This window comes from Saccopteryx leptura, chromosome 1 (genome assembly GCF_036850995.1).
Source record: "Saccopteryx leptura isolate mSacLep1 chromosome 1, mSacLep1_pri_phased_curated, whole genome shotgun sequence".
NCBI lineage: Eukaryota > Metazoa > Chordata > Mammalia > Chiroptera > Emballonuridae > Saccopteryx > Saccopteryx leptura.
The window spans coordinates 12,354,221-12,378,526 of NC_089503.1; the positions used below are offsets into that span (position 1 = coordinate 12,354,221).

Genomic DNA, 24,306 nt, shown 5'->3' on the forward strand with positions numbered 1-24,306 from the left:
TAAGCTCCTAATGAGCAAACAATCCCTCGGGCTGGGGCATTTGTCAGATCCTGTCAGCTGGTCAGGGACCCTGATGCTTGCTCATTAAGAGGCCCTTAGGCACAGGAAGGGGCTGTCCCAAGCTGCTGCCAAGGGCCGGCGGGTTAGGAAAGGAAGGCCACGGTAGACAGCTGACCAGCCTGCCCCTCCGGTGGCTCCTGGAGACCAGCCCTCTCCGGTATTCCAGTCCAAGGCCACAGTTGCATGTCTGTGGTGGGCAAAGCTGGAAATCCCCCCCAGAGTGGGAGGGGACACAGGGCCAGTTCTTCCCCTTGGTGACACAGATGATGTCACACCCTGAGCTCAAGTCCAAGGATGCAGGAGGAACAGAGCCCGCCCCCTCCAACTCACCTGGTGCTACGGGTGGGCGTCCCGGCTTCCTGGCTGGGGCCACGGGCCAGGCTGAGGGCCAGGGGCTGCAGGTGCGGAGCCAGAGACCTCGGAAAGCCCGCTCAGTACCCGCGCCCCTTACCTGGGGAGGTGGGAAGCGTAGGGGGCGGAGGCAGGCTGGAAACGAGATTTCACATCACTCATGGGGATTGGCTGGCTCCATTTTCACCAACAGCCTATTTTTACCTCTTTGCCACTCAGGTCTCACTCCATATTTTCATATACCCCTTCCTTCTGATCATCACATCAGCCCTCCCCTGCCCTCCTGGGAAAGCCGGGTGGGGAGGCGGAGGCCACGGGCCCTTGCCGCAACCCGGCCAGAATTTCCAGGTGGACCCTCGCCATTCCCACCCGCTCACACCCACCCCGTCCTGCACACTCATCGCTCATGGTCTCTGGGGTGTCTACAAGGGTGTCCGGAGCCTAGCATTTCCTTCCCAGCATTCTCCCTCCCCCCCATGCTTGGCACTGGCACCCCGCACTGGGCACCAGGCCCCTTGGGGCTCCACGACCCTCTGGGCTCCTGGCTCCTTGGACCTTGGCATGGTAGGCTTAGGTCATCTGTCCCTTCTTCTTTAGTATCTGCCTCCAGACCTGGTGCCCCATTTTCCACCCAGCTGACCCCTTGGCCAGATGTCTCCAGGGGTAACAGTAGGAACTCGGCTGTGGTTGGGGAGCACATGCAGCCCCCAGAGTTTGTTAGTGCCAGGCTCCTGGAAGACAAGAGGATCCTGGGAAGAGGAGTGGCCACTCCAAGTCCCGAGACAGATAGGGGTGGCCGCTGCCATTCTTGGTGGCTGGGAAGCCCCCGATCCAGGGTCCCCCAGCCCCTGGGCCGCAGCACAATGCGCTCAAGAACTTCAGAGTGCTCTCGAGCCGGGAGGGCGGGGGTGGGGAGGCCGAGGCTGCCCCTGGCTCCCATGCCCTGCATTTCGCTTCCCTATCTGCCCTGCACCTGTACCCTACTCATGCTCTCGGCCACCCCTTTCACCACTGCTTCTTGGGATCCAAATGGTTTCCACCATGGCCCCGCCCGCACCTGCGTGGGGCACGGGACAGGGCCAGGACCTGGCCAACCCCATCGCTCTCCTTGCCCCAAAGCCACCATGTTTCTCCTGTCGCGGTGTATGTCCCCGCCTCCTCTCTGCCTCTCCTCTCGGCCGCCTCGCTCCTCTTTGTCCCCTTGTGCATCCTGCAGCCTTCACTCGTCTCCAACTAACCTTTCTTGGCCTCTCTCTCTCTTCCCTCCTCTCCTTCCTCCCATCTGCTCCTCACAGGGATGTCCCTGGGCCGGTGCCGGGCCCCTCCGCCTCTCCCTCTGCCTCTCTCTGCACTTGTCTGTCTCTCTCTGTTCTGTAACCTCCAATAGCTTCCGTGGCACTGACCATCTTTTCCCAGGCTGCCTTGCAGCTGTGCTGATGCTGTGGTGTGGCCAAAATAACTCTGACTTTCTCATACCTTCAGCCGTCAATCTCTGCTCTCTCCTCTCCCCCTCTATTTTTAACCTGACTTTACCTCTCCAGCTATTTCAGTCTCCTCTTCCTCCCTGTGCTTGCCTGCGTGAGCACATGTCCGCGCGTGTGTTCGTGTGTGCGCCCGTGCATCTGTGTCTGTGTGCGTGCGTGCTCTGCTGTGGCCGCGCCTCTGGGAGGGGCGCCCTCGTGTCCCCAGGTGGGTGGGGTGGGGGTAGTTTTATGCTGTCTGGGCAAGGCCGAGTTCTCATGGCAGGTGTGTCGTGTGTCTGATTCTCAGGTGTCTGTCCCTGAGCCTGCTCCCTGCTTTTTTTCTGTTTCAGTTTGTCCCAATTCACCAGCACACCTTGGCATGCCTGGGTCTCCCCAAATGTGTTTCCTCTCGGGACCAGAGTGTGTACATCCCTGTATGTGTGCCATCTTGCTGCTCTGGTCAACCTGCCTGTCGCCTGTGCTCTTCTCTCCCCATTTCCCTGGGTGTCTGTTGGGCTTATGTGCACGTATGTGTGTGTGTGTGTGTGTGTGTGCATGTGTGTGTGTTATGTGTGTGTGCGCGCGCACGCACACCCTGCTGTTGGATCCTGGTGTCTCCCCTCCAAGACCTGGCATATTCCACGCATGTCGTCTTTGCCTGTCGTGGCCAATTGTGTGCTGGTGGCTGGTCCATACCGAGGGCCATGGCTTGTGTCCAGCCTGTGTGGTCTCCACGTCTGGCTCTGGTGCTCTCACAGCGGTTCTGTTGCAGCCTGTCCCGAGCCCCATGCCGCCAGTCTCCCCGTCTCCTCCATGCTGCCTGCCCCTACCGCCTCCTCATGGGATGTTCCAGCCTGGTCCCCGGACAGGCTCAGTCCCCTTCCAGAGCTCCAGCTAGACGGAGCCTGGGCTCTCCACTGAGCTCCTGGGCCAGAGAGCCTGGCTCCTTGGAAACAGCATGGAGTTGGGGTGCAGACAGGGCCTCTTGTGGAACGGTCAGGTCGGAGCTTCTTGGTGGTACCCCATCTCTCTCTGACGCTAGAGGGGAGCCTTCTCAAAAGTGCAGTCCTCAGAGTGGGGGAAGGGCGGGGACTGGAGACCCAAGGGGTGACAACTTGCCCTATCCAATAGGTGCCTATTTAAATCTAAATGAGTTTAAGTCAAGCAAAATTAAGATTTCATTTCTCAGCCACACTGGCCACGTGTCAAATGCTCAGTAGCCACACATAGACAGTGCAGATATAGAACACTTCTGTCATCATAGAAAGTTCTATGGACAGAGCTGTGTGGACATTGGTCCTGACCTCACCTAGTCAGTCTCATGTCTGAAGGGCACCTGTATTCTCTCTGAGCCCGAACAAACGCAGGTGGGGCGGCCGGGAGATTGGGCACTCTGGGTGTGTTTGCAGAGGGTAATGATGCGGAGAGACGACCTGGACACGCCACCGGGGAGCCTCCCCTCCCAAGCTAGGGCGACCAGGGTGCGGGGGCCTCTGAGGAGGGAGGCATGCTCAGAGACCACCATGCAGGCAGTGACCGGAAAGGGGGAAGTTTTCCGGGGAACAGGTGGAGTGGGAGTATTCCCCCCCCCAAAAAAAAAACAAAACCCCAGCACCCACAGAGGCAGTCAAGGCAGATCCACACTGGAGCGGTGCGGGGAAAAGAACCAGACCTCCCCGTGAACAAGCTCACAGTTGCTCCTGGCCTGCGGGAGGTTTCAGAAAAGGTCCTGATGCCGCCCAGGCGCACGGTGCCCCGCCCAGGCCCACGGCGCCCCGCCCAGCCCCACCCACCTTCCACCACGCTCATTCGGACCCCGCTGCCCCCAGGTTGCCTACAGGAGGGAAGGTGGTGAACACGGCTCCGGTGCCCAGCCAGACGCCTCATGATGAGTCGGACCGTCGGACAGAGCCACGCTCCTCCGTCTCGGACCTCGTCAACTCCCTCACCAGTGAGATGCTTATGGTGAGACGGACGGGAGGCCCAGTGCGCCCGCAGGAGCTGGGCTAGGTGACCCGGGGAGGAGGGAGGGGCACGTGTGGAAATCGGTGACAGTGTGGAGTCGTCCACTCAGGCAGGGAAACCAGCACAGTGATGAGCTCTTTCATCAAAACAGGCTCTTGTGCCTCAGTTTCCTCATTTGTCAAGTGAGAATAAGAGTGCCGGTCCTCCTCCAGTCTCTCCGGTTTGAATAGGGGCCTAAGGAAACCCATTCGTGGGAGATATTGTTATGGTCCTAGAAGGAAAGGCTAGTGGACAGAGGACTTGGCGACCGCCGGTGCCTCCCCTTTCTCTGGGTGGCATCCCACTGAGTAGAGGTCTGAGGCAGAGTCCCCATCCACCACCACCCCCCCCCCCCCCATGGAGCAGGTCTGTATCCCAGAGACTGTCCCCAACTCCCACTGCTGGGGGGCCAGCTGAGGTCCACAGAGAACAGGAGAGCCCTGGTCCTGATCCCTATGAGGGGACTGCTGTGCCAGGGTACTCCTGTCCACCCCCCACCCCACCAGGACCCCAGCCCTGTGGTTCTGCGGAATTTTTCACCAAGGCAGAGGCTGTGGCTTCACATAGCACCCCCTGGTGGCAGCGTTGGCAAGTCACAGCCATTTGCCCCACCTACGCTTCCCAAAGAACAGAGGTGGCCTGGCAGGAGCCAGTACAAGCTTGGGCAGCTCAGAAGCCCCAGGAGGGCTTCCGGAGGGTATGAGGATGGGAGCCCACTGCCAGCTGTGTTCCTACTGGACATGACCTGGGACACAGTGCTTCCCTCCCTGGACTAGGTCCCCTCCTCCCTCCCTCCTGTGGAGAGAAGGAAGGTGCTTGGTGGGCCCTCAGGCCCTCGCCAGGGCTGACATCATTCAATTCAGAATTCTGGTGCCACCCTCCCTGAGTCCTCTAGGCTCTGCCCTCGGCCACTGAGGGTTTGGGTTGGCTCTAACCATTCATCCCCACTGCCCCACTCTAGCCCAGCCCGGGGATCTGGTTAAAATGCGGATTAGAGCATCAGATTCTCCCTGTTCCTGACCTGGCCTCCCTTGGGCCTCGCCACCTTTCCCTCTGCCCCGCCCGCAGGCCCTTGCATGCCTGGCCCCCCGCCGCCCCACGTCTGGCCTCCCCCACCCATGTAGATGGCCCGGCCATCAGCTCTGGACAGGCCATTGCCACCATCCGTCCTGTCTCCCTGCACAGTCTCTTAATTGGTTCCAGCTTCCCAGTAGCCAGGTTCCCAGAAGGGACAGCCCTTTCCCGGTCCGTTTTCTGGCCCCTGCTGCTCCCAGGGAGGGCGGACAGCAGCAGGCAGAGGGAGGAAGTGCAGGCCTCGGTGACCCGCACAGGCTCAGCAGACCCTCAGAGCAGGGCGGGCAGGCTCTAATTGCCCAGCCCAGGGCCAAAGGCAGGTCATTAGTATCAACAGTGAGGACGAGGATGACCAGGGGAGAAGTAAGCCACTGTTTGATCCTGGGGCCCCAGACTGTCAGAAGCTGGGGTCAGGGGAGGGAGGGGGACACCCACAACTGGCCAGAGGAAGGACCAGAGAGGAGGCAGGGCCACACCCCCATCGGAGTCATCGCCCTGGTACTGCCCAGACGCTTTCTGATGCTTCTATTTGAGCAGGGGCTCAAGCAGCATCCCCCCCCCACCACCGGGGGTGTGGTGGGGGTGGCCAGCCCAGTTGCTATGGAAACAACTCCTGGAGCTGTCCCAGCTGGTTAATTAGGGCTCAAGGCTGTGGTTCTGAAAGGCTGGGAGCAGGCACAAAAGCAGGCTTGCTTCCATGGTGAAGGCCACTCGCTACACACACACACACACACACACACACACACACACACACACACACACACACACACACACACACACACACACCCTACCACCACCACCTTATTTAGGAGTCAAGAGCCAAATGGCCAGAGGGACCTCAGGTGGGGCTGAGGCCACCTGGACTCATTACCAGGGACTCCACTTCAACTTTTGGAGAAACAGGAAGGGGCAAGAGGTCTTTGCAGGCCCCAGGGCAGCAGTGGCAGGGGCCAGATTGCAGAGCAGGACTATGGAAGGGCCCTAAACCCGTTTAATCTCCCCAGGAACCCTGCAAGCTTGGTCTCACAGTCCCATTCTGCAGATGCAGAAACTGAGGTTCAAAGGGAGAGGGAAGGAGCACCAGGGGAAAACTGGATCTGGGTAGAGAAGCCACACTCAGGGGACCTGGGGTGGAGCTTGCAAGGCTGTGTGGATGCAGCAGGTGGGCAGGGACTGGAGGGAGCCCGTTGCACTGTGAGGAGAAGCCGGGGAGGCAGCTCCGCCCCCCGTCTGGCTGCAGGCAGGATAAGGGTGGGGCTGGTGAGGCCCAGACACGGACCTGAGTGTGAAAGTGAGGGCCACGGGGAGGGGTGCTCACGGTGGCACTCACCTGGGTTTGAGCTTCCACTCACCACCTAGTCATAGGTGACTTGATGCAAGTTACTAATTCATCTGTGCCTCAGACCAAACGGGAACACAGCCGGGCCTGCCTCCTCGGGACGTTGCAGGAGAATGAGGGCCAAGCACCCTGCATAGGGCAGGGCCATGCGCCTGGCGATTACTGTATTCGTGTGACTTGGGTGCTTCTCACCTGGGGCAGATGAGTCCTCGCTGGCCTGGGGGGAAATCTCAACATTGCTTGGGACGTGGGCCTGCTGTGGTGGAAAGAGCGGGCTTTCAAAACAGAGAGGGTTCGTATTGCTGTGCAATCTTGGGCGTGTGACTTAACCTCTCTGGGCCAGTCTCCTCCACTAGAGTGGTGATAACTGCCTTGCCCGCTGTTGTCAGGAATCGGTAAGAAGGTGATGTAAGAGTCTTCTGCCATGGTAGGTGCACCCTATACGTGTTCTTATCACCTAGTATACTTAGTATTTCAGAGCTTGGGGCCACTTCTCCCGGAGGACAGAGGGCCACAGAGAGGGCTCCTATGGGAGAAGTAGGGAGAGAAAACAGGGACCAGCAGTTTCATCTTAAACGTGGTATCCCGAGCCCAGCCCTGGCTCTCATCTAGTACCCTGAGGAGCTTTTAGTACGGGGATGCTTGAGCCACAGGGACCCCCTGTGTTTGGGGGTGGGGCATGAGGGTGGGACCTAGGTGGCTAGGAGTGGGCAAGAGTCTAAAACCAACCAGTATATTCCCAATAAACAGCCACAGCTGGGAATACTTGGCTGGAAGACCCTCCCCCAATTCCTTCCCGCTTCAGTGTCAGCCTGGGCACGGGACACCCAGGCTGCCCTCCATGCCTCTGTCAGCTGCTGGGTCGGCCCAAGTGCCACCCCTAGAGACGGGGACTGAGTCGGGCAGGGTAGTCCTCCCTTCCAGTGGTCCTCAGCCCGGTGTGAGGTACTGTCGTCTGAGACCCCTTTGGAACCTCTGCTGCCCAGCCGCCAGGGCCTCCCAAGCCCATCTCCTCAGGCTCCCAGGGCCGCGGGCCTGGGATCTGTGTTTTTAGTGTCCCTGTCTCACACAAATAGTCGTTGCTCCTGAAAGCTCGCCTCTCTCATTTTGTAAATCACACCATCCTCAGAACTCCAGAAAGTCACTTTCCAAAGGAAAATCACGGTGTGCTCTTTTGAGATGTGAATAATCTCCCTGGTGTGATGGGAAGCCCAGGTTTCTATGTTGGTGTGTTTCACAGAGTACACAGAAATTCTCCACAGAGTACACAGAAATTCTCCACGGGGCTCTGGGAGGCTGGAGGAGCGAGCCCAGGACCAGGGCGAGCCAGCACAGCGCTGACCAGGGGAGGCGAGGGCAGCCGGTGGGGGAGCAGAGAGAGCAGCAGACCCGGGGCGTCCAGGGGAGGCGAGGGCAGCCTGTGGGGGAGCAGAGAGAGCAGCAGACCCGGGGCGTCCAGGGGGGGCGAGGGCAGCCTGTGGGGGAGCAGAGAGAGCAGCAGACCCGGGGCGTCCAGGGGGGGCGAGGGCAGCCGGTGGGGGAGCAGAGAGAGCAGCAGACCCGGGGCGTCCAGGGGAGGCGAGGGCAGCCTGTGGGGGAGCAGAGAGAGCAGCAGACCCGGGGCGTCCAGGGGGGGCGAGGGCAGCCTGTGGGGGAGCAGAGAGAGCAGCAGACCCGGGGCGTCCAGGGGGGGCGAGGGCAGCCGGTGGGGGAGCAGAGAGAGCAGCAGACCCGGGGCGTCCAGGGGAGGCGAGGGCAGCCGGTGGGGGAGCAGAGAGAGCAGCAGACCCGGGGCGTCCAGGGGGGGGCGAGGGCAGCCGGTGGGGGAGCAGAGAGAGCAGCAGACCCGGGGCGTCCAGGGGGGGTGAGGGCAGCCTGTGGGGGAGCAGAGAGAGCAGCAGACCCGGGGCGTCCAGGGGAGGCGAGGGCAGCCTGTGGGGGAGCAGAGAGAGCAGCAGACCCGGGGCGTCCAGGGGGGGCGAGGGCAGCCTGTGGGGGAGCAGAGAGAGCAGCAGACCCGGGGCGTCCAGGGGAGGCCGGGGTGGGGTGCACACGCCCTGGAGTCCAGGAGGCAGGCTGTCCCAGCTCTGCTCGCCCTCCCTCCCTGTGTGGCTGCCCCAGGCTCTTGGCCTCTGTCTGGGCATTCTCACCTGGGTGTTGAAGGTGGGGCGGCCCCACCAGCTCCACCTGGTGACCAGAGGGAGGGCGCAGCTCTCCGACGCGGGACTGGCCGCAGGCACTGAGCGACCTGTAACCGCGCTGGGCTGCAGGGGGGCTTTGGGGAAGCGGAACCCTGGCCGACCCCCAACCCCACTGGCCTCTGCCCTGCCCCCAGCTCTCCCCAGGCTCCGAGGAGGACGAGGCCCACGAGGGCTGCAGCCGGGAGAACCTGGGCCGGATCCAGTTCAGTGTCGGCTACAACTTCCAGGAGTCCACGCTCACTGTGAAGATCATGAAGGCTCAGGAGCTGCCGGCCAAGGACTTCAGCGGCACCAGCGACCCTTTTGTCAAGATCTACCTGCTGCCGGACAAGAAGCACAAGCTGGAGACCAAGGTGAAGAGGAAGAACCTGAACCCCCACTGGAACGAAACCTTCCTCTTTGAAGGTGAGGCCGGTGCCGCCCACCCGCCCGCCCAGAGCTTCTGTCCCCTCCACAGTCACCCCGCCCAGCCACACGCCTGCCTGTACGCATGTGACCACAGGCACGCGCAGACACGCGCTCACACGTTCACACACAAGTGCACGTGCATGCGCCCACACAGCACGCGTCTTACCCAACTAACCTGCTGCAGTTTGTGTCTAGCTGGGATTAGGCTACAGCGCCGAGTAGGGCCCGCATCATGGCCAGAGGCCGAGGAGGAAGCGGGGCCGCCACTGGGCCTTCAGCCCCAACGCAAAACTCACCCTGAGGAGGGCAGGAAGGCAGGGAGGTGCCCCCTGGACCCAGAGGTGGAGCATCTGGAGTGACCGCGGGTAGTGGCCAGGCTTCCTGAGTTTGAATCCCAGCTCTCCCACCTGCTAGCTGTGGGCCCGAGGCAGGCTCCTGAACCTCTCCATGCCTTGGTGTGAAATCAGTAACCCAGCAGAGAGTAAAAGCACTTACAACAGTGCCCCTGGATGCACGGAACTGTGTCTCGGAGCCATGCCCCTGGCAGGGCAGATGTCCTTCCTCTGTCCTACAGGCCCTTCTTTATCTCTTGTCTCTGAGGACGCAAGGTAACCAGGAAGCTGGTGTGTGATTAGAGAGTGATTTCAGTGCCAGGCCCTTTGGGTGCCTGGACCTGACTTAGAGAAGCCATAACCCTTTCCCCACAGGCCTCTTCGACCAGTGAGAACACACCCTGGTGGCCTGGCTGCCCAGAACCTTCCGTGTGCTCCCTAGGGACTCTCTCCCATCTGGGTCCCAGCCATCTGGCACCCCACCACTTCCGCAAGGTGGCAGCCAGCTCACTCATAAGTAAATCGAGGATGAGCTAATGAGTGCGTCTGTTTCTGGACCCTCTTCCTCCCCCGGTCAGCATGAGGGTCGGTTTAGAAATGGTATGACCAGCAAGAGGCGCAGCTGCCTGGAAGTGTGTGGAGCCAGTTAGGGGGCCAAGGGTTATAGGCAGAGCCTCAATCCACCGGCCCTCTAGCATTAGTGAAGAACTAGGCACTTTCCTGGGCACCAGGGGTGCAGTACAGAATTATGGCCCTCAAGACACTTCTGTTATAGAGGGCACAGATGTGAAAATAATTAAGCCATGCACTGCATGACAGATGCTGCAGGAACCTGGTATGAGCTCCCCTTGGTGGTGTTGAAGAACATTTCCCAGAAGAAGGGCCATTCGAGATGGGTTGTGATGGATGAATAGGAGTTTGCCAAATAGGAGACTGCCTCCTCTGATAGTTGGAGGTCAGGTGTAAGGACCTCTTGGAACCTCCAACATTTCCAGAACACTTGTCATGCATTTCACCTAAATAGATGCCAAGGGTCACCTGGGCAAGGTCCCTGGGGTACTCCAAAATGAAGCAAAACAGATTTAGCCCCCCTCAATATAAGGGAGAGGCCCCAGAGGAATTCAGAGGCTGGAGGTTCAAGGAACATAGGATTTCATCTCCTAGTGCACCTGTTCCTGTCCCGGCTTCTCTGTGCTTCTAGCCTCTCTGGCTGAAGGCTCTAGAATCCTCCTGGGATCTTCATCTTCTCCATGAGTCAGGCTAAGGTGTGTGTCCTCTCTCCTTCCTGCTCACACCCTGGCTCGGGATCCGATCCCCTCAGTCCTCCCCGCTGCTCTGAGCCCCCTACATCTCCCAGGTCCGCCCCTCCTCGGACTAAGCCTCCACGGTCCAGTGACTGCAGCTTCAGACCTTCCCCTGGCTTCCTGGTACCTGTCCGTCCCGTCCATCCGAGCTCCCCCTGTTCCCTCCGGCCTTCGCCCCGCCTCTGCCCTGGCTGCCCCATCGGGCCATCTCACCGGCGCTTGTTCACTTGTTCAGTTATTGATTCACTTAACAAATATTTATCGAGTGCCTACTACGTGCCAGAAACTGTGTTAGGCGCCAGGATCCGGTGATTGAGGATGGAAATGCCTTCCTGGAAATCTTAGCCTTCCTGGTGAGAGAAACAGACAGATAGATCTCTGTCACAGCCTGTGATCCGGGCTCCGAGAGGAAAGTGCTGAGTGTAGGACCGGAGAGATGACCCCATCTGGGAGGTCAGGAGAGAAGGTGGAGACTCGGAGAGGCGGCGTGGTGGGGCCTGCTCGGGCTGCCTTGGCAGGAAAGGCGGGGAAGGAGGCCGGTAGGGCCGGGCCGGTCATTGAGTGAAGAGTGGTCACGAGACCAGCAGGGAGAGGACAGCGGGCCAAGCTGTGGAAGGATTTGAAGCCAAGACAGGGCGCACGGCTTTTATTCTAAGTGCACTGGGAGCCACTGAAAGGCTTTGAGCAAGAGTATTATGATGTGATTGCTATTTTTAAAGCCCGCTCTGGCCGCTGTGGTGAGAGCGGACTGTGGAGAAAGGGAGCGAATGGGGAGGGCGGCGTGGAGACTCTGTGACTGTCTAGGCACAAGGCGCTGGTGGGGCGGGTGAGGGAGGGCACAGTGGAGAGGGACAGCTGTGGGTGGGGTCTGTGGAGGAGGGTTGGAAGGATGGGCTGGCGCATTGGAAGGAGAGGGACAGCTGTGGGTGGGGTCTGTGGAGGAAGGTTGGAAGGATGGCTGGTGCATTGGAAGAAGAGGGACAGCTGTGGGTGGGGTCTGTGGAGGAAGGGTGGAAGGATGGGCTGGCACATTGGAAGGAGAGGGACAGCTGTGGGTGGGGTCTGTGGAGGAAGGGTGGAAGGATGGGCTGGTGCACTGGAAGGAGGGGGACAGCTGTGGGTGGGGTCTGTGGAGGAAAGGTGGAAGGATGGCTGGTGCATTGGAAGGAGGGGGACAGCTGTGGGTGGGGTCTGTGGAGGAAGGGTGGAAGGATGGGCTGGCGCACTGGAAGGAGGCACGGGGTACATGCAGAGTCCTAGGACAAGCATCCTCTCCGACTTCTGTGCCTATGGCATTTCCCTCTGCCGGGTCCTCCTGGTCTTCCTTTGTGGCAGCTGCCACCATCTCAGGCGGGGCCGCTTGCCCAGACTTGCCTCAGGGTGACCGGCAGTGGCAGGGCTGCCCGCAGAGCAGGAGGACCACAGCCTGGTCACCAAGACGGATACAGCATGAATGAGTAAATGAATGAATGGTCCCAGATCTGCTCTGTATTAGCTGCAGGATCGGGGCAAGGGATTTAAGCCACCTGAGCCTCAGTCTCCTCATCTGTAAAAGGGACAAGAGGCCATCCACCTCGGAGAATTGTCGCTGGAAACAAATGAAACAATGACAGTTCTTGCTATGTTGTCAGGAAGGTCTGAATGGGGTTGTGGCCTGCTGTACCTAGGTGGGGTGGCAGCAAGAAGTGACAAGACCATCCCTGCTCCTCACCGGCCTTCCTGCCCAGGCCCCGTGTGGCCCATCTGTCCCACTCTTCCCCTGTGCTCTCTGTCCCCAGGTTTCCCCTACGAGAAAGTGGTGCAGAGGGTCCTCTACCTCCAGGTCCTGGACTATGACCGCTTCAGCCGCAATGACCCCATTGGGGAGGTGTCCATCCCTCTCAACAAGGTGGACCTGACCCAGATGCAGACCTTCTGGAAGGATCTGAAGCCATGCAGCGATGGGAGTGTAAGGCCGCAGTCGCGGACCCCTGGTTGGGGGCTGTTGGGTCAGGAGAGCTGTGGGGAGCGGGTGCAGCTGAGCTTCGATGGGACGTGGGCACAGGGGCGCTCAGCTGAGCTGTGATAAAAAAAATTCTGGCATTGTGTTCAGGGAGGGGCGACATGGGGCCAGCACACAGACCTGCCAGGGGGGGAGACCTAGCGTGACCTGTATGGTAGACAGGGCAGGGTGGGGAGGGCTAGGGGCCAGGAGGCCGGCCAGGGAGCCCAATCACCATTTCCTCCCCCTGGTCCCCACAGCCCTCTCACTCTCCCTTTGAGGGGAGCCGCACCCCAGCCTCACCCCTCCCAGGGGAGCCTCGCCCCAGCATTACCCCTCCCCTCGCCCCTCCCAGGGGAGCCGCGCCCCCGCCTCGCCCCTCCCCTCGCCCCTCCCAGGAGAGCCGCGTCCCAGCCTCACCCCTCCCAGGGGAGCCTCGCCCCAGCCTCGCCCCTCCCCTCGCCCCTCCCAGGGGAGCCGCGTCCCAGCCTCGCCCCTCCCAGGGGAGCCGCGCCCCCGCCTCGCCCCTCCCCTCGCCCCTCCCAGGGGAGCCGCGTCCCAGCCTCGCCCCTCCCAGGGGAGCCGCGCCCCAGCCTCACCCCTCCCCTCGCCCCTCCCAGGGGAGCCGTGCCCCCGCCTCGCCCCTCCCCTCGCCCCTCCCAGGGGAGCCGTGCCCCAGCCTCGCCCCTCCCCTCGCCCCTCCCAGGGGAGCCGCGCCCCAGCCTCGCCCCTCCCCTCGCCCCTCCCAGGGGAGCCGCGCCCCAGCCTCGTCCCTCCCCTCGCCCCTACCAGGGGAGCCGCGCCCCAGCCTCGTCCCTCCCCTCGCCCCTACCAGGGGAGCCGCGCCCCAGCCTCGTCCCTCCCCTCGCCCCTACCAGGGGAGCCGTGCCCCAGCCTCCCCCCTCCCCTCGCCCCTCCCAGGGGAGCCGCGCCCCAGCCTCGTCCCTCCCCTCGCCCCTACCAGGGGAGCCGTGCCCCAGCCTCGCCCCTCCCCTCATCCCTCCCAGGGGAGCCGCGCCCCAGCCTAACCCCTCCCCTCGCCCCTCCCAGGGGAGCCGTGTCCCAGCCTCGCCCCTCCCAGGGGAGCCGCGCCCCAGCCTCGCCCCTCCCAGGGGAGCCGCGCCCCAGCCTCGCCCCTCCCCTCGCCCCTCCCAGGGGAGCCGCGCCCCAGCCTCGCCCCTCCCCTCGCCCCTCCCAGGGGAGCCGTGCCCCAGCCTCGCCCCTCCCCTCGCCCCTCCCAGGGGAGCCGCGCCCCAGCCTCGTCCCTCCCCTCGCCCCGCCCAGGGGAGCCGTGCCCCAGCCTCACCCCTCCCCTCGCCCCTCCCAGGGGAGCCGTGCCCCAGCCTCGCCCCTCCCCTCGCCCCGCCCAGGGGAGCCGTGCCCCAGCCTCGTCCCTCCCCTCGCCCCGCCCAGGGGAGCTGCGCCCCAGCCTCGCCCCTCCCCTCGCCCCTCCCAGGAGAGCTGCGCCCCAGCCTCACCCCTCTCCTTGTCCCTCCTAGGGGAGCCGAGGGGAGCTACTCTTGTCTCTCTGCTACAACCCCTCTGCCAACTCCATCATCGTCAACATCATCAAAGCCCGCAACCTCAAAGCCATGGACATCGGGGGCACATCAGGTTTGGGGGCTTCTTGAGGGAGGGCGGATGGGCCGGGGAGGTTCTGGGAACATAGGGGTCATGCTGGGTGTGGACAGTGCTATTCACATCACCCCTGACTCCCACACCCCACCCCCAGTCTCAGCTCCTCAACGCTAGAGCTGCGGGCGGCCCCTGTGGGGCAGTGCCCGGACTGGCCTCTTAGACTCTGTCCTTCCCAGAATCATGAAGAAGGGGACACTGTATTAGGGAGGCCCTTCTTCTGGCCCCAGCTCCAGCACTGCTGTCTGTGACCTCGGGAGAGACCCGGCCTCTGCGGGACTCGGTTTCCTCACTCGTGTTCAGGGAGGGCAATAGTGGTGGTGGAAGTCCCTTCCAGCTCCCCCATCTGCGGATCCCCCTCCTGCCTGGGGCTCCCCTGACCCTCTGCAGAAAGCACACAGCCTCGCCTGCGCCAGCCTCCCCCCACCCCGAGGGAGAAGGGCGTCCTGGGAAGCCGCCCCTGCCCCGCTGACTCTTCCGCATCTCGTCCCCAGACCCCTACGTGAAGGTGTGGCTGATGTACAAGGACAAGAGGGTGGAGAAGAAGAAGACGGTGACGATGAAGAGGAACCTGAACCCCATCTTCAACGAGTCCTTTGCCTTCGATATCCCCACGGAGAAGCTGAGGGAGACGACCATCATCATCACTGTCATGGACAAGGACAAGCTCAGCCGCAACGACGTCATCGGCAAGGTAGGGGCGAGGCGGGTGGAGCGGCCACCAGCGGGCGCCTGGCAAGGGTCTGTCCGTCCACGAAGCAAGAGGGGCAGTGGGCAGGCACAGGGCTGGACAGCGGGAGAGAGAGGCTCCGCCCCCCTTCCCTTCTCTGGATCTCCGAAAATGAGGGCATTGGACGGGATTCTCCCAAAGTGTCAGCCTGCGGGTCATTCAGCTGAGGACAGACTGCTGGAAAGAGAGGGGGGAAGAGAAAGTGGGAGGAAGACTTGCCCAGGGTCCCCCAAAAGACGTTCAGCGTAAGGACTGCATAGCAGGGTTGTCCAGGGTCCCGTCTGCAAAGGGCGAGCTGTGTGGGGCAGTCAGATTCCAAAAACCTGGTTTCACTTCCTACCTCATGTCCCGCTAAACGGCTGTGTGACCTTGGGCAGGTCTCTGAGCTTCAGTTCTCTCGTTTGTAAAATGGAGCTACTAATGCTGACCCTACAGCACTTCACAGGGTGGGGTAGAAATGGCCTGACATATGTGGATGTTCTTGTAAAACATCATTTATTAGCCGAGAGAGCCATGCCTAGCCTTGAGTTTTTCCAGATTGCGCTTCTATGACATACACCCGTCCATTTTTCTACTCTGAAACATCTGTTCCTGTGTCTCCTTATGATTTTTATGAAAAGACTGTGGGGCTTGGAAGTTAGACTGCTGCATTCAGGTCCCAGCCCTAACCCTTAATAGTCATAACCTTTCTTTTTTTTTTTTTTCTTTTTTTTTACAGAGACAGAGAGAGAGTCAGAGAGAGGGATAGATAGGGACAGACAGATAGGAACAGAGAGAGATGAAAAGCGTCAATCATCAGTTTTTCGTTGCAACACCTTAGTTATTCATTGATTGCTTTCTCATATGTGCCTTGACCTTGACCGTGGGGCTACAGCAAACCGAGTAACCCCTTGCTTGAGCCAGTGACCTTGGGCTCAAGCTGATGAGCTTTTTTTTTTTTTCTGAAGCTGGAAACAGGGAGAGACAGTCAGACAGACTCCCACATGCGCCCGACCGGAATCCACCCGACACGCCCACCAGGGGGCGACGCTCTGCCCCTCCCGGGCGTCGCTCTGCTGCAACCAGAGCCACTCTAGCGCCTGGGGCAGAGGCCAAGGAGCCATCCCCAGCACCCGGGCCATCTTTGCTCCAATGGAGCCTTGGCTGCGGGAGGGGAAGAGAGAGACAGAGAGGAAGGAGGGGGGCGTGGAGAAGCAAATGGGCGCCTCTCCTATGTGCCCTGGCCGGGAATCGAACCGGGGTCCCCTGCACGCCAGGCTGACACTCTACCACTGAGCCAACTGGCCAGGGCCTGAGCTTTTTTTTTTTTTTTTGCGTAAACCAGATGAGCCTGCACTCAACCTAGAGACCTTGGGGTCTCGAACCTGGGTCCTCCGCATCCCAGTCCGATGCTCTATCCACTGCGCCACCACCTAGTCAGGCCGTCATAACCTTTCTGAGCCCCATTTCCCCCCCTTAAAATGAGTAAGACAGCCCCAACCTCAGTGCGCTGGGAGGGTTCAGTAACACAGATGAGATGCTTAGCACAGAACGTGGAACGTGCATATTAGCTACTATTAAGAGAAAAGTTATTTTTGAAACGCCCCTACTAAGGGCATGAGTGTTCATTCAGACATGGAGGTTTGACCCAGGCAGGCAGAGAGGAAGGGTAGGTGCCAGGAGCAAGCCAGCAGAGACAGGGAGTCTCCTGGGGCATTACCCTGTGGGGGAAACAAGAAAGGGCCCCCACAAGGAAGGGGGCCCAGGTGGAGGGGGGTGGGGAACGTAGCCGTCGGCAGGGGGCGGGGGAAGTGGCTGCTGCAGGGCGGGGTGCTGGCCTTGCCTGCCGTCCAGCAAGGCCCAGGGGGCACGGTCGGTCACCTGTGGTCACAGGTGAGACAGTTCCCCAGGACTGCGTCACCCACACCACAGCAGGACTGCATGTTCTGAGCGAGGCTGGGGCCTCTTTGACCTGCTCGGGCCAAGGGCCAAGTAACTGTACCTGCTTCTAAGCTTTTCTGAAACTTAGCCCTTTGGAGTTTGGAGTTCCCCAGATGCCAGTTAGAGCTCCTTGTGGAATAGTCTTGTGTTCTGTTGACTGAGTGAGGCAGAAGGAATTTGTTCTGGCTTCAGCCTGGGTAGCTTAGGTAGCCCTGTGCTCTTAGCCGGCCACCCACCAGCAGGCGAGGGATCATGTGTGTGCAGCCCCACGAGGCTGTGAACCCCTTGCCCAGGCCGGCAGGGTCGGGCTGGGAGTGCAGAACACAGACCTGGTGTAAATCCCTCTGCACCACTTATAAATTCCGGCAAGTCTCTCAACTCTGCACTGAGTTTCTCATCTGTAAAATGGGGATACTATACCTATCTCCCAGGTCAGGATTGGATGATTTGATGATCTGCGTGTGGAAAGCCCCTAGCTCAGTGCCTGATGTGTAGTAAGTGCCCAGGAGATGGGAGTGATCATAATTAAGGAGAGATAGTGCCCAACATGTAGGACAGGGAAGAGTATGGAAGCCAACATCCCCACCCCCATCTTCAATTCCGCCCCCCGCGGAACAGGTCTGGAGTCAAGTTCAGAAGGGCCAGGCCTGCCCAGGCTCACACAGGAAAATAGGTCAGGCTGGCAGGGAAGGGAGGAGGGGCCTCTATAAGGTCGGTTGTCACTGCCTGAGTGGGCCCCTTGGTCCCCAGGATCATAAGTGGAGATGGAGTGTTCCCCCCTCGTGGGGACAGAGGACAGTGCCTCAGAGTTTGCCGCTAACGCTGCCCTCTTCCCTCTCTCCTTAGATCTACCTGTCCTGGAAGAGCGGGCCTGGGGAGGTGAAACACTGGAAAGACATGATTGCCCGCCCCCGGCAGCCTGTGGCCCAGTGGCACCAGCTGAAGGCCTGAGCAGGCCAAAGGCGGCCCCGGGGGTCGAGGGACCGGGTCCCCATCATGCCCTCACCACTTTATGCACAACGCCCGGCCTGGCCCCCCTGCCAGGGGTGAGGGGAGGACCCTGACAGCTTGGCCAGAGAAGGGACCCAGAAATCACTCGGGCCCCGTTTCTAGGAAACACCAGCCCCGTCCTCCACCAGTCCAGCTCTGGAGGAGGGGCTCTGGGAGCCATCTTCCTGCTTTGCCCCTTTCCTTCCTGACTTGCTGATACTAAAGAAGTGGGGGAGGCCATGAGAGCCAGATGGGCAGACAGGCAGACCCCTCCAGAGGCCCGCCAGGTGGACAAGGTCCCCCGTTTTCTTGAAGGCAGTGCCTGGAGTGGAGAGAAGCTGCCCCCTCCCCAGCCCCTGGTCTGGGCCCAGGAGAGGGGAGGTCGAGGCATTTGGCCCCGGCCTGGCCAGGAGAGGCCAGACCCAGGGTGGTTTCAGGTGCCAGCTGGGCCCTGAATGCCAAGGATAGTATATAGCCCCCTCTGGGGTCCTGGAGCCGCAGCCCTGTGTACTTGTGTTGTGTCCACCGTGTTTGTGTGTATGTGTGTGTGTGCGCGCGCGCGTGTGTGTATGCAGTGGGGGGCTCACTCCCTGTCCCCCTGGGGCCAGCAGTGCCGAAGACTGTGCAGAGAGCACAGGGCTTCGTGGAGTGAGGCCGGGCTGGAGGCCCCGGAGAGGGCAGGTCACTGAGCCAGGGGACAGGAGAGGAGAGGAGGTAGAGGGTGAGTGGAGGGTGGGGGGAGAGGGGTAGATGTGAGCTGGGCTGAGAACTGGGCTGCCTCCCGCTGTTCCCCCTCCTGTCTCCCCCCCCCCATTCTCCAGTAGCTCCTTCCCCAGTGATTTTATCTCTTGAACATTGTTTCACGCCCTTTAGGCACCTACTGTGTGTATCACATTCCACCAGGACCCAACCACTCCCTTCCTTCTCAGGGTCCCCAGCACCCACTAGCTTTCTCCCCTAACAGCCTCATCCAGGGACACCCTTATTCGTCCCAGATCTCATATCCCAGCCCCGATGGCAATATTCGACATGATTCCCAGCCTCCTTCGCCTCCCTCACCCCAGCCTCCTTCGCCTCCCTCACCCCAGCCTCCTTCACCTCCCTCACCCCAGCCTCCTTCGCCTCCCTCACCCCAGCCTCCTTCGCCTCCCTCACCCCAGCCTCCTTCGCCTCCCTCACCCCAGCCTCCTTCGCCTCCCTCACCCCAGCCTCCTTCGCCTCCCTCACCCCAGCCTCCTTCGCCTCCCTCACCCCAGCCTCCTTCGCCTCCCTCACCCCAGCCTCCTTCGCCTCCCTCACCCCAGCCTCCTTCACCTCCCTCACCCCAGCCTCCTTCACCTCCCTCATCTCCCCCTGTCTGTGCAGACACTCCCCCACACACACATCCTCTCTCCCCTTTCAGCCTCCATGCTTCAGACCTTCCCTTTCATTTTCATTTCATTCCTGTCATGATCTCGGATCCTGCATCAGCATCCCCTAACCTGCTCCAGGAATGTCTTCTCACCTTCCCCACTGCTCCCGGTCCTTCAGAGCAACTCCTCTGCCCCTCTCAGTTCAGGTCAAGGAAGCAGGGAGAACTCCAGGATTTTGTGAGTTCTGAGGTTGCCCCACACAAAGAAGTGGTCGTTTGTCCGCCTCACTGGCTTCCCCTTGGAGACAGCAGATTTCAGGATGATCCCTGCTTAAGCCTGCTCACCCCCATGCGGGTCTTTGGTATTTGATACAAGACAGCTTGGTGACAGCCTCGAGTCCAGGGGTCCGCGAGCCTGGACCTGACATTGCCAGTACACACCGCCAGATGGCGCCCGGAAACCGCAGTCGGTGACCGCGGTCTCGGACCACAGTTCTACCCCAGATGGGGCTGACACCCCAGGAAAGGACACTCTGGACGAAGTCTCCATTTGCAGAGCATGGCAAAAGCATGGGCATTTGGGAACCATTCACCTTCAGTAGGCTTCCCCTTGAGCTGAGCATTCTGCCCTATGCAGTAGACGGGTCACATATTTGCCCGTATCAAAATTTTCTGACATTGAATCTCACACTCCCGCCCCCACCACGCCCCCTTGGATCTGGAGGAATATCATACTAAGTAGGTGAATCATTTTGTAGAGTGAGAAGTGCTAATGTGCAGCAAATAGTCACCCCCATTCCTTGTAAATCCAGTTTTCTCTATTGTAACTTTGCTTAAAATGGGGGTCTTCCCCCAAGTGCACCGTCCTAATCGAGCCGGCTGGGGACCACCCCCTTGTGGGGACAGAAGGGCAGCGACTCCGAGGCTGTAGGGAAACGAAGAGACTGCGCTGTCTCGAGAGATGGAGGGGATCCCGTACCCCTCCACTCAGTGGGAGGCCAGCGAGTGAGCGAGCCCCGCCCCAGGCCCCCACTACTGCTGCAAAGCCCTCGGGGTATTGCACCAGTTTGCAAGGAGTGAAGCCGGCAACTGCAGCCCATTTTTCGAGCCCCGCCCACGGGACTCTTAGCCAATCATATGCAGAGAGCATCTATCTCCATGAGGTCTGTTCCCAGTCTGACCCCACCCAGGCACATTGGAGGGCGGAGGTGATCTGGGCCTGTAGGAGAACAGGGAATGGGGAAACGAGGGTGGAGGTGGGCACCAGAGCCCTGACGCCATCCCAAGACCTTGGGCAAATCACCCACACTCCCGGGGCCTCAGTTTCTTCATCTGTAAAATGATGGTAATAATACTTCACCTACCTCACAGGGGAGGTTGTGAGGCCGCCGTCAGCTGACCTGGGAGGGCAGGGGGTCAAGGCAGGAGAATTCTGAAGGTGCTACCCGTGAGCAAAGTATTGTTATTGTAACCTGAAAGCAAGGCCCACCTGCCTCTCCCCCCCCACAGAGCCTCCAAGGGATAGCCAAGGCCGGCCTGGGCCCATCTGTCTCTTCACTGTGCCCCAGGCCCCTCATGAGCATCATCTGCTGTCTTGTGGGTGCCCTAGACTTAGTCGTTATCTTGTTCAGGTACCCTTTCTTGTGACCATCTCCCCAGGGAACTGCTGTACAAATCCCACCACCCCAGGACCCCGCGCCTGCCCGCCGGTGCCAGACACCAGGGATACAGCCACAAAAAAAGCCAACCCGGCTGGGGCCCCGGGGATGGGGGTTGGTGGCCGTTGTTTGTATTGTGTTTGAGTCCTTGAGCGCAAGTGTTTTATAAAAACAAAACAAAAACCTACTGTCACAAAAAAAAAATTGCAGCGAAGAGACATGAGAAAAACTGAAGAGAAAAAGGAAAAAAGAACCATACAAAAAAAACTTTCCACTACACATACCCTCTAAGCCAGCAAGATTTCCTCTTTGCAAATCATATTTTTGTGGGAGTGGGCCCTGCTTTTTGTGGCGAGGCCCGTTCTGATTAATAAAGGATCATGGAAAAGTGGGGCCTTGGCTGTTTCCTCCGTGGGGCCCAGTCCTCCCTCACCTCCCAGGGGAAGAGGCAGTGGGGTGAGGGTGATGGGGAGCCTGGGGCCAAGTCTCCCCTCAGCTTGTCACCTTGGAGACATGTCTTCACTGGGGATGAGGCCCTTCCACTCCATCCTCAGCTCTAGACTCTAAACCCACCAGCTGCCCAGAAAGCAGGGATCAGACCTGAAGGCTTGTTGGGAGTAGACGGGGTCTGAGGGTACTCCTGTAGCTCACCCAGTCCAACCTTCCCCCCTCCCTCAGTTCCCAGTGGGCCCTCACCACCCTCCAAGGCAAGTCAGACAAGCCAAAGGGGGACGCTCCCCTCTGCACCCCCCATCTGAAGTCTCTTGTTGGCCACTGTGGTTTCAGGTCAGTTTCTCCTTCCTGGTCCCTGAGGACCTCCAGCACTATCTGCTGGACCTGTGGCTTCTCTGCACCTGTTCTGGGTTTAACCCTTTAAGGTTAGAAAAATCTCTCCGTCTCAAAACAGGCCGTGGCCCCGGGTAATCTATTTCCTTCCTTCCGTCTCAAACCACAGTGCAGCAATAAGCATCCGGCCCTGTTCCCTTCCCGTCCCACACGCCGCCGGGGGAAGCTGCGGTCTGGCAGCTCTCAGGGTACTTCAGAAAGAATGAGTACCCTCTGTTGTCATGTGTCCACCTGCTGGCTCCTGCCACGCTCCAGAGTGAGGGGGCCATCATGCCTCCTGCTCCCAGCATCTGGCTGGCAGCTGCCTCCTCACGCAACACAGAGTACTGCCACCTGAAGCTACCCACCCTCTCCCTTCCTGCCCCTTCTGTTTCTCAACAACCTGGTGTAAGATTTCCAGTTAAAGGTAGTTATCTCTTTTGTCTTCTGATCTCTGACCCAGAGATTGGAGGGAGCCCGAGGGCCAGGTAAGTAGCCTCAAGTGGGTCCCTTTCAAGAATCTACGATCCAGCTTTCTCTGGGAAAGTGGCTCTGGGAAACGGCCTGAAAGCAGGGACAGCTTGGCCCAGCAGAGGTGACAGCCTCTTGCCGTGGGCTTGGGACCTCCTCCTGGACTTGTTGCCTCATTCTCCTTCGTCAGTTCTCTCTCTCTGCCTCCATCATCCCACTGAGGTTTGCCCCCTCTCCCCTGCGCCTGGAACCACTGCTCTCTGGGGTTCTCTTTCTCCAGAAGTCCTGCCTGGGATCTACCGCTTGCTGGAAGGCCATCCTGGGCCATGTTCTGCTCTCCTTTCTCCCCCCCCCCCCCCAAAAACACCCAGAAGGACAAGGCTCGGACGGCTGAATGCCCCAGCCCATGGCTCCCCTGACCACCTGTACCCTTGGATGACGCCCCACTTCCTGTGTTTGTGTCTGTGTGTATGTACTGCCTCTCCTTTAGACTGTGAGCCCCCTCGGCAGGGGTCCCTGTCTGAATACATGTTCCGCGTGGCACACCTGGCTGTGCTAATAAACATCCATCCTCAGAACGAGAGTGCTCAGCTGTCTTAAGGAAGCTTTGGGACGGCCCATATGGTGGCACTGGAGGCAGGGGGTCCTTCTGGGCAGGGGCCCCAGCTCCCAAGGCCCTGAGGGTGGACAGGGAGAGGGGCAGGGCAGTAATAAAGCTAGACAAGGTCCAACCCTTCCCGCATCTCTGCTGTTCTGCCCCCCAGGAGGTCTGGCTGCAGGAGGCTCCAGGAGGGGGGAGGAGCAGGTTACTAACAACTACCACTCATTCCACACCCAGACCTGCCAGCCAGCCAGGGACAGAGGGGCCTCCTCCGCGTGCACTGAGCACTGGTTTAAGAGGCCCAACACCCATGTATGGGCAAATCACTCCTCCCTGGGCCTGCTTCTTGCCCTGCTGCAGCCTCGGCTCTGGTCCTCCCAGTACCCACTGCCTGCCTTCCTGCTCCGATGCCGCCTCCCCTGGCCTCTGCCCTGTGTGTCTAGCATAAACACAACCCCAGGACCCTCCTGCTCAAGCCCCCCACGGCCCACTCAGCGCTGGCTGCCTCCGCACAACTTGCACAATGACTTGTGGCCCTCCAAAATCCTTTCCCCTTCTCCCTGCTCCCCTGAGGGAGTCACAGGCAGTTGGTTGTGGGGGAGGGGTGCTAGGACTCTTCATACAGTGCTCTCTTTATCACCAAGGGGAGCCGTAATGCCCACCTGTCCTTGGCAACAGCCCCCTTCTCACCCTGGTCTGCCCTATTTCTGCAAGACGACAGACCCTAGTAGCACTGTCTAGCCAGGCATCCACAACCACTTTAAGCAAATTCTCTAATTTCCCTGTAAAAACTGGCTCCTGATGGAGAGCAATCAAGTAGCAAAGCCAGGGACCTGGCCTCAGGATGGCCCAGGGGTCTCGTCACAGGGCCCGGCCCCATCCGGGAGCACTGGGGGGATGAGGCAGAGAAAGCTGCAGGGAAACTGACCAGAGAGGATGAACACCTGGGCTTCCGGTGCCAACAGCTATTTCAGGGTGAGCGTGGCTCCCCTCTTCCCATCTAAGATTTGCCTGAAGGAAAGGTAGACAAACACTGGGTTGCAGCATCAGATCTAAATAAACTCAACTCCTTGTGTGCAGATGGAAAAACTGAGGCCCGGGGGAAGGGTGTCATGACTTATTCAAGATCACTCCGTCAATAGAGCTACAATTGGAACCCAGAACCAGGAATATTTCCCCCATGCCATGACATGAGTCACGGGGTCAGAGGACATTCTGGTCAACTGTCACTCCTACCGAACCTGTGTGATGTGACATCTCAGTTCCTTCCTCTAAGTTCCCAGAGCCCAGGAAGGCCACGGGCCCTGACAGCCACAGCACAGTGGGCGTGGGCACCCAGGAGCTCTGGGAGGGGCAGTCTGCAGCAGCCCCAGACCCCTCTGCCCCCTGGAGGAGGGGGCAGCCCCGACTCCCCCACCCACGAGCTCTGTCCATTCGAAGCCTTCCCTCTCACTTGCAAGCTGACTGCTCCAGAGCATTCCCAGCCTCCTCCTAACCTGGGCCCAGCCCCGTGGCCCACAGGGCTGCTGGGCCAGGCCTGACCTTTGGGCCTTGTATGACATCAGTCCTGTTGCCATAGTGATGGTGACCTAGCAGCCTCTCATGGGA

General features: G+C 60.1%; 1 protein-coding gene across 9 annotated transcripts in view; it reads left to right on the top strand.

The window, feature by feature from the left end:
• SYT7 (synaptotagmin 7) overlaps nucleotides 1–20,795 on the top strand; it is a 63,907-nt gene extending 43,112 nt beyond the window's left edge. For all 9 annotated transcript variants that reach the window (XM_066360807.1, XM_066360812.1, XM_066360829.1 and 6 more), the window contains 6 exons: nucleotides 3,704–3,839; nucleotides 8,627–8,897; nucleotides 12,315–12,484; nucleotides 14,017–14,131; nucleotides 14,647–14,846; nucleotides 17,649–20,795. In XM_066360807.1, the coding sequence (XP_066216904.1) occupies nucleotides 3,704–3,839; nucleotides 8,627–8,897; nucleotides 12,315–12,484; nucleotides 14,017–14,131; nucleotides 14,647–14,846; nucleotides 17,649–17,753 (997 nt within the window). In that variant the 3' untranslated portion in view covers nucleotides 17,754–20,795. The remainder of the gene's footprint in view (nucleotides 1–3,703; nucleotides 3,840–8,626; nucleotides 8,898–12,314; nucleotides 12,485–14,016; nucleotides 14,132–14,646; nucleotides 14,847–17,648) is intronic.
• The last annotated feature ends 3,511 nt before the right edge of the window (nucleotides 20,796–24,306 follow it).